Genomic DNA, 9,943 nt, shown 5'->3' with positions numbered 1-9,943 from the left:
TAAGACGAGCCATGTTTTAACTTTTTTCATTAGATGAGTCCAAACTAAACGCGTTGAGTTCAATAAATATTCTAGCATGTTTAAGTTGGAATAGATCAAAATTTTATTCAAAGGTCTTGGAGTACGGGTCTAATAGTAGTAATAGTAATTTTTTGAGTTGGCAAATTTGTTTTAGATATGCCAAGTGTGTTTCAGAGTCACCTACAAGCGACAACTAAAAATTTAGGAACAATGTATCATACATTTATACATGTTACTTGTTGATAATGGTTAGCGAGCTACAACTCATGAGCTACTGGAGCTTTGTGATTCTCGTTCTAAATTCGGTTAGAGCTTCTTTGGTTTACAAGACATGGAAAACAAAGCATTAGAATATCATGATTAGTTGAATTACACGAAAATATGAGTCTTCTTTGCTTATACGAAAGAAAATTTTCATTAGATACGATCTAATGCTTTTTAGTATAAAATTTACACTACAAGATTGCTATATAATTAGCTCTATGAAATATGTCCCTATAAATCAAACAACTAGTGTAGACGCATTATTTTTAGAACGAGCATTAGTGAGTCAAGCCGAGCTGCCTCGTCACATGGATGACTTCCTAATGGCGGGCTTACCATGTTAAGGAGTCGACTGGGTTCTAAAAGTTCCTCCTACTATTAAACAGCGTGTCCTTGTCGTTTGTTGCACACATGAAGTGAAGTTTATGCTTTTGGTGGATGGTCGCTCACTCGCTCTCTTGGTTCCTTACCTGCTCAATTTGTCATTAATCTTTGTCGAATCATGATTCCATGGTAGCATGATTCTCTCCGATAACGCCAACACTAAATAAACAAACTGAGTAGAAATCTATATGTGCACACTTAGTACGCGCCGGTGCCCCTGTGACAAATAAACGATCATATCGCGTAGCTCATTAGCTCTGGGTTCGAAACCAAGATGGAAATGGATGCCTCCGTCCTGGCAGCTCTAGCAGCAGTAATCCTCGTTTCCATCTTGCTGCTGTTGCCACGCCTGAGAAAGCATCACGACGGTCGTCGGCTGCCTCCCGGCTCCCTGGGGCTTCCGGCCGTGGGCCTCTGCCAGACGCGGGGCCTACGCCGCGCCCTCCGCGGCAACACCGCCGAGGCATGGCTTCAGCGCTGGGCCTCCGCGTATGGCCCCGTCTCCAAGCTCACCCTCTTCGGCTTCCCCACGGCCTTCCTCGTCGGGCCCTCGGCCAACAAGTTCTTCTTCGGCAGCACCGCACTCGTCACCAAGACCACCATGTCTTTCAACCGAATGGTCGGCTGGCGGAACATCCGCGAGCTGGCCGGCGACGACCACCGACGCGTCAGGGCCATGATGGTTCAGTTCCTCAAGCTAGAAGCCGTCAAGAGCTACGTCGCTGCCATGGACGATGAGGTCAGGCACCACCTCAGCAAGGAATGGCGCGGCCACGCTACTATATCTGTGATGCCGTCGATGAAGTCGCTCACCTTCGACATCATGTGCACCGTCCTCTTCGGGCTTACGAGGGCAGACCACGGCACCGCGATGCGAGAGCTCCGTGTGGAGTTCCAGCAGTTGCTGAGGGGCCTCTGGGCAACCCCGGTGGACCTGCCCTTCACCACCTACGGCAAGTGCCTCGCCGCGAGCCGGCGCGGGCGGCGCATAGTCGCCAGGATCATAGAGGAGAGGCGCACCAGGCTGGGACGCGGTGGGAGCTCGCCGTCCGACGACCTCATCGCCCATATGCTCACCGAGGGCCTGGCTGACGAGGACATCATCGACAGCGTCATGAGCTTGATGGTGGCGGCGCACGACAGCACGGCCAGCCTCATCACCTTCCTCATCCGGTACCTCGACGGCAACAGGGACGCCTATGCCAAGGTCGTGGCCGAGCAGCAAGAGGTCGCGAGGAGCAAGGCTCCGGGTGAAGCTCTGTCGTGGAAGGACATCAGCAATATGAAGTACACGTGGTCGGCAGCCATGGAGACGCTGCGCCTTGTACCGCCTGTGTTCGTCAACTTCAAGAGGGCGGTCGACGACGTGGAGTTCGATGGCCACCTCATCCCTAAAGGTTGGAAGGTGATGACCGCCGCGAGCATGACGCATCTGGACCCGGCCGTCTTCCAGGATCCCGGCAGGTTCGAGCCGGCGAGGTTCGACAGCCCGATACCGCCCTACAGCTTCGTAGCGTTCGGCGGCGGCGCACGCATGTGCCCCGGGAACGAGTTCGCGAGGGTGGAGGCGCTGGTAGCCATGCACTATATTGTCACGGGGTTCAAGTGGAAGCTTTCCGCCGGCTGCGACGGCAGCTTCTCCAGGCACCCACTGCCGTCCCCGGCTCACGGACTCCTCATCGACATCCAACCAATACACACGACAACGGCCACCAAGAGTACTGAACTATGCGTCACCGAATGATTTGAAACAATCTAGTAGTAATCTCGCCTGGATTATGGGATGCATCCAACCAATAGACACGGAGGCCTGCTTCGGTGCTCCCCCTAAGTGAAGGGGTCCCACCGAAACTCATATCCAGCCCATGTATATCTGTATGTATGGATACGGTATATGTATGTTGCTTTTGAAAAAAACATGAGGTCACGTGAGCAGTTAAGATCTAATCCGCCTAAATCCCGCCGATCATCGTGCATGCCTTCTGTTGACGATCATGGTGAGCGTTTTGGCACTCCTCCTTGAAACCCTAGCGCGAGTCGATGCATCGACCGAGCTGGTAGGGGTAGGGTTGATCTTCCTCTTGGCTGGGATCTGTCGCCGGCGCGCCGGCCATCTCAGTCGTCGCCGGTGATCAACCAGATTCGCCAATCCATCGACGGAGGTTAACGTCTGTTCCCGGCGAGGCTAGGGTTAGGTCTCCTCCTGCCCTTGAGCGTGGGCTTCTTCCTCCTCAGGCGCATCGATCCCTGTGGTGGGGGTAGGTTTACTCCTCCGGCGCATCGAGTGCTCACGTGGTGTGTGGTTTCCTTCTTCTGGTGCTCACCTAGGTGCGTCTATGATCACCCACCTTGTTGATCTACGCGAAAATATGATCATTTTAACTTTTGTTGGAATGTCATGCGGATGTACTGCAGTTGTGAATTGTTGTAGCTAGAAAATGGAGGAGTCAAGGTCTGGTGTTTGTGAGGCAGAGAAGGTTCCTGAAATTGAGGTTCAAGGAGATGAGTCAGATGATTCACTGTTCAGAATTGATGATTCAAGGTCAGATAATGCCCTGAGCATGTGAGGGAAGTAGATATTAATGTAAGTGGCTTTGATATATTCAACTATAGTCATGGAAAGCAAATGCATAACGTAAATATTTTAAAACTGTCATGTTACCATTGAATATATAGATGGACATTGACAATGATAATGAGAGAAATATTTATGATGTCGCGTCCGAGGAAAACATGAATGAGGTACATGAAGTGTAATTGTTATTTGATATGAAATGAATGAGATTACCATTAAAGAACTGGAAAACAGTATTGAGGTACATGTAGTGGTTGTCATCATTTTTTTGCAGGAATTACATGGACTTGAAAATTGGTATGACTATTACGGTAAATCCGATATGGAGAGTGGTATTTTTTATGAGTCGGTAGGTGGCAAGGATTCTGGGGAGTCAAAGCCGTCGAACCACATGGAGGTATGTTTTGGATAGATATTTGTGGATAGCTATTTTTTATAAACACATAATTTTGTAGATTTTGATTGCTATGTTTTTCATGTGCAAGCCCATGTTGATGATGCGAACATGAATCTCAGTCTGGTTTGTCAGGCAGAGGATATGATGGATATGTACCTGATGATAAAGGAGATGACTTTTCCTTTTGAAGAAGCTGCATTCGTATTCTACAGCAGCTATGCCAAAGATAATGGATTCAACATCAGATTGGATAAGGTCAGATATAGCAAAAAAAATCAAACACATGCGTTATAGGCGTTTTGTGTGTTAGAGGGAAGGTGAGCGTTATCCGAAGTTGATGACCGAAGAAGGACATAGTCGGAGGCTCATACCTCTGTCTCGATGCAACTGTGAGGCGCAACTACTGTGAAGCTGGATGAAAAACTTGGTATTTGGTATGTTGAAAGTTTTGATGACAACCACAGTCATACGTTAGCAAGACCGGATGAAACACCTTTTATTTGATCGCAAAGAAAAATCAAAGATCATCAGAAGGCTGAGATATTAGCTATGGAAGATGCAGGTATTAGGAAGCACACCATAATGGATTCCATGATTAGCAGAAGTGGGTGATATGGCGGCGTTGGGTATGTCCAACGGGATTTGTACAACCTTTGCAACAAGGAAAAGAGGAAAGTAATTGCGAAGGGTGATGTTGCCACGACCATAGGCATTATGGCGAGCAGAAAGGAGAGGGACCCAAGTTTTTATTTCGACTATGACTTAAATGAAGAAGGACGGCTGAAGAGAATGTTCTGGTGTGACTCGCGGAATGTACATGACTATGAGGACTATGGGGATGTCCTTGTGTTTGACAGCACATACAAGATGAATCGCTATGGTATGACATTTGTACCTTTTGTTGGTCTGAACAATCAGCGTAGAACTATGGTTTTTGGTTGTGCCATAGTTTCAGATGAGACAGAACAAACTTATGTGTGGCTGCTGCAAACATTGCTAAAGGCAATGTGTCAGAAGAAGCCTTTGAGTGTTATTACGGACGCCAACTCGGCGATGATTAGGGCAATCCACAACGTATTTCCCGATGTCTGGCACTGCATATGTACGTGGCATGTTGAAAAATATGAAGATCCATCTGAGTCACAAGTTGTTAGGCGAGTTCCGGTCTATGTTGTACTATAAAACGTCCATAGCCGTATTTCAGCAGAGATGGCAGGCTTTTTTAAAAAGATGGAAGAGATCCATCTGAGTCACAAGTCGTTAGGCAAGTTCCAGTCTATGTTGTACTATAGCACGTCCATAGCCGTATTTCAGCAGAGATGGCAGGCTTTTTAAAAAGATGGAAGACAGAGAAAACTGAAACTTGGTTGAGGAGGATATACAGGAAGAGGAACATGTGGGCTGCAGCTTATCTGCCAGAGGGTTTTTGGCTTGGTATGAAGAGCAACCAACGGAGTGAAGTCTGAATTCCTGCCTTTGCCTGCACCTTGATGGAGAAATGATTTTAGTGTACATGATATTGCACTACGAGAATTGCATTACCCGCATCCGTGAGAACGAGGCGCATGATAACTGCACGGCCTCCCAGACATTACTTGTGCCCGTAACAAGCTGCAGGGAACTGGAGGTATTTGCTTCCCATGTGTTTACCCCGACAAACTTCTATATATGTGACCTTTGTTATCGTTTCATCGGGGGTCACTTTGCTTAGAGAGCATAAATGGTTGTTTTATTACACTTGTGCCCAAAACGAAGGTGCTACCACAACTAATGACTTCAGGCATATCTCTTTGCTGAATTGCACCCTAAAGTCAATCACCAAACTCTTTGGCCAATAGATTTCAAAAGGTTATAATGCAACTTATTCATGAACCAATATGGTTTTATCAAGTCAAGAACTATCCAAGACTGTTTATCTTGGGCATATGAATATCTGTATCAGTGTCACAAATCTAAGAGGGCCATGTTTATCCTTAAACTAGATTTTGAGAAGGCTTTTGATAAGGTTTAGCATGAGTTCATTTTACAAGTCCTTCAAGAAAAGGTTTTTGGAATCAAGTGGTGTAATTGGATCAAGTAGCTTCTAGCCTCTGCTACATCCTCAGCCTTACTGAATGGGGTTCCTGGTTCAATGTTTCGTTGCGGAAGGGGAATTAGACAAGGGGACCTTCTTTCCCCTTTACTTTTTGTTCTGGTTGCTGATTTTCTCCAAACAAAGTGAATGATGACATGGTCCATGGGCATCTTACCAGGCATTTGCCACTCACGTGTACTCCTGATTTCCCCATAATACAATATGCAGATGACACTCTTGTCATTCTACTAGTTGATGTAAATCAATTGCTTCACCTCGAGTCACTTCTTCTCAACTTTGGTGCTGCTACTCGATTGAAGGTTAACTATCGGAAATCAAATCTGATCCCTATTAATGTGGGGGAGGAGCTTCTAAAGTTGCTCTTGGAGACTCTAAATTGTCAGCAAGGAGGTCTTCCCTTTACCTATCTAGGTCTTCCCTTGAGCACTACAAAGCTTAGGAAAGAGTTCTTCATGCCACTTCTGCTCTCTGCTCAGAGAAGATTATCTTCATGCTCCATATACCTCAATTATGGGGACATGCTCAGGATTATTAATTTGGTTCTCTCCCTCATTGCCCACCTTCTATTTGAGCACTTTGAAAGTTTATGTCTGGGTCCTCAAAGAGTTTGACAAATATAGAAAACATTGTCTTTGGAGAAAGAGGGATATTGAGGAGAAAAGTGTTCCTTTGGCAGTCTGGGAATTAGTCTGTCGTCCTAAGACACAAGGGGGACTTGGCATCACTAATTCGGCAGAGCAGAATAATTGTCTATTGACGAAACGTTTGCACAAGTTTTTTAACCGTGCAAATTTTCCCTGGGTGCATTTGGTTTGGGAGACATACTACTCCAAAGCTTTGCCACCTTCCAGTACAAGAGATGTGTATTTCTGGTGGAGGGACTGTCTAAAATGTCTATAAATCCTTGGTCCAATGCTCAGTTGCCTCTGGCAGCTCTATCCTTCTGTGGCATCCTATGTGGACACAGCTGCCCCTAAGTTCATAATTTCTGCGCCTATTTTCCATCTCAAAGAATACTGAGATCTCAATTGCTTCAGTTCTTGAATTGGAATTTCTTCATAGCCATTTCCATTAGCCTCTATCTGCTGAGGCATTTTATCAACTCCATGAGCTTCAGGACTTGCTTCAGGGGTTGCAGGGGACTCAAGATCATGATAAATGATTGGCCTTTGGTAGTGACACAGTCTTCAAAGTCTTTCTGCTTACAAGCTTGCAATTGGCGATCTTATCATCTGCCCGACTCCCAAATGGATTTGGAAGACTTGCTACCAATCAAAACATAAAGTTTTTTTCTGGCATCTTGTTATGGACAAATTGAACAGAAGATAACTTCTTCAGCGGAAGCAGATTGCTCTTGTTCTATGTGCAATACTCATCCTATGCAATCAAGGAACCATTTGTTCTTCAGTTGTACCTTTGCGCAGCTCTGTTGGAGATACCTCTGCCCTTCTTAGACTCCTGCACCTTCAAATGCTCCTATTATTTCTTTCATTGAGAGTCTCAAAGCTTCACTAGATCGACACGTACGCTTCGCCGCGCCGCCTACCAGGCATTCTTACATGGCATTTCTTATGCAATGTAGCTTTGCAAGGTTCAGTTGCCTACCAGGCATTCTTACATTCTTTTATTGTTACTCTGTTTATTAAATCAAGCATGTAAATTAACTACTAAACCAAACTATAGTATCGTGTATACCAGCAAAAAAGGTTTGTCAAGAATAGTGCTTAGAATGCTCTTAAGTGTAAGCATAGCAAGGTAAATTCCGAGGCATAGAACTAATCTCTGGGTCCATCTGATAAATTAAGCCTAAAATTGATGCTCAGTATGCCAATACATGTCCCTTGTTCGCCCAGTCTCTTAGAACTCATTACTGGTAATAATAATGAACCACACAAAAAAATCGGTCACAGGAATTCTTAAAGCTGAAGCATGATTTAGCCATTTAGGATGGCTTACCGATAGGCCAGCTGCAGTCCAAGCGCATTTTTTTTAAATAATACACTTTTTTTTGTTTATATTAGAAATAATACTCGTTTTTAGGTTTTTTCACGAATAATACACCGTCGGCTTCGTTGAACCCGAAATTTAAAACTCGGGGTAGAGGAACCCGAAATTTCAAAATCGGGGTAGAGGAACCCGACTCATTCTTTTGGCGAGAAGCGAAGAGGGAGAAAGAAAAGGAAAAGAAAGAATCGGGTTCTAGAAACCCGATATTAGTGAATCGGGTTAGGCGACCCCGAGATTCCCGCATATTTTGTGTTACTCTACCCCGATTTTGAAATTTCGGGTTCCTCTACCCTAATTCTGAAATTTCGGGTTCCTCTACCCCAATTCCTTCTTTTTCACGCGCAAACAGGATTAGTCGGGTTCCTTTACCCCGATTTTTGAAATTTCGGGTTCCTCTACCCCGAGTTTCAAATTTCGGGGTTCCTGAACCCGACAGTGTATTATTTCTGAAATATCTCAAAACCGAGTATTATTTCTGAAATAAACAAAAAAATGTGTATTATTTAAAAAAAAAACTCCAGCCCAACCATGAATGCATCACAAGCTTTTTTTTAGTCCTACTGATGGGAAGTTAGGAACATTACAGTAAATATACGGGGGAAAGTGCAAGGTGAATAAACTGTAATCAACCTTAACTTGAGCAACATTGGAGCAAATCATTTCCTGTAGTATCCTATGTTGGAATTTGCCCACTAATCAATCACATCAAACTAGACAAACACACGCGACACAAAATTTATCGCCAAGGGTGCGTGTCGCACCCTCTAAATTTTCCTCTCTTTATTGCTTTTCTATTTTTCTCCGTACAACTTCTGTTATTACAACTTGCATCTAGCCTCGTGTATATATACACAGCCAGGACCTGATTCCTGCTACTAAAACCGACTCAAACTGAACAACCTAGTTCTAATCCTAGACAGACTCAAACTTGACTTCATACTTGGACTTGGCTGTGAGCCAGACTAACACCGTAGCACCAAACCGACTACTACTTAGACTAGTATAACTAGGACTCACCTACGTGGAAGGCAAAGCCAAACAGACCAAAAAACTTACCTAATTAACCAGACTAGACATAAACGCTAACTTCCCTGTACGAAGGCAAGATTATTGCTAACAATCTCCTCCTAATCTTGAACTTATCATCTCCTCGTGCTCCTCCCAATCTTGAACTCCGCAGCTTTACGTCACGTCTTCATCATCTTCATTGTCATATCCGTACAGTCAGTATGATCACGCAGGAAACATACAGTGCACCTCTGCTCTGCTATGCTTTGCCACCGCCATTGATCGGCCTCCCGCACTCGTTTCGCACATATGTGTCAGCGCTATTGCGGTCCTCACACTCGGTTCGCACCATACTCCTCTTGTACTTGCGCACAGTAGCTCTCCTCCTCTGCACACACACCTCCTCGCTTTATGGTAGCTCTGCCTACCGCCGTTCGCCTTCGGCATCGCACCGAACCCTGCTGGCCGCAACCAAGACGCTCCACGAGGACATGGACATAACTCATGGAACACCGCGCACACCTTACACACTTGACGCGCTTCAACTGCAACAAATCTTCACGGGGATGAGCACTTGGACACAAGGACGACTCACTAACACGACAACGACCGCACGTGTAGACGTGCACACACTTGACTCTTTGACTCATCCGACTCCTCCGAAGACGATCTTGACGAGACTCCCGGCACCGCACCTCGGCACCACCTCTCCCGTCAACGATCATCCGCAGCTCCACCACCTTGCGACGACAACTCTCCGCCGTCTCCTCCTTGTCGTTCCGCCGAACGATGATCGCCCGCCCCGAGGTGCTAGTACGGGTCGCCTCCCCGGGGCAAGCGTAGCTTCAAATCTCCGACCTCGCTCTGATACCAATTGTTGGAATTTGCCCACTAATCAATCACATCAAACTAGACAAACACACGCGACACAAAATTTATCGCCAAGGGTGCGTGTCGCACCCTCTAAATTTTCCTCTCTAATAGAAAAGCAATAAAGAGAGGAAAATTTAGAGGTTGCGACACGCACCCTTGGCGATAAATTTTGTGTCGCGTGTGTTTATCTAGTTTGATGTGATTGATTAGTGGGCAAATTCCAACATCCTATTACGACTCTTTGGGCAAACGGCTCACAGCAAAACCAACTTACAGCTTAGATGCATGTTCAAGTTCCATATAGTTAGATCACATAATT

General features: G+C 45.6%; 1 protein-coding gene across 1 annotated transcript; it reads left to right on the top strand.

Moving 5' to 3' along the window:
• Positions 1-885: 885 nt before the first annotated feature.
• On the top strand, positions 886-2,547 carry LOC127335602 (beta-amyrin 28-monooxygenase). Its single transcript, XM_051362312.2, has one exon. It carries the CDS (start codon positions 944-946, stop codon positions 2,411-2,413), a length of 1,470 nt encoding a protein of 489 aa, XP_051218272.1. The 5' UTR covers positions 886-943; the 3' UTR covers positions 2,414-2,547.
• The last annotated feature ends 7,396 nt before the right edge of the window (positions 2,548-9,943 follow it).

The sequence above is a fragment of the Lolium perenne genome, chromosome 1 (assembly GCF_019359855.2).
Source record: "Lolium perenne isolate Kyuss_39 chromosome 1, Kyuss_2.0, whole genome shotgun sequence".
Lineage (NCBI taxonomy): Eukaryota > Viridiplantae > Streptophyta > Magnoliopsida > Poales > Poaceae > Lolium > Lolium perenne.
This window is presented reverse-complemented; position numbering and strand designations above follow the sequence as displayed.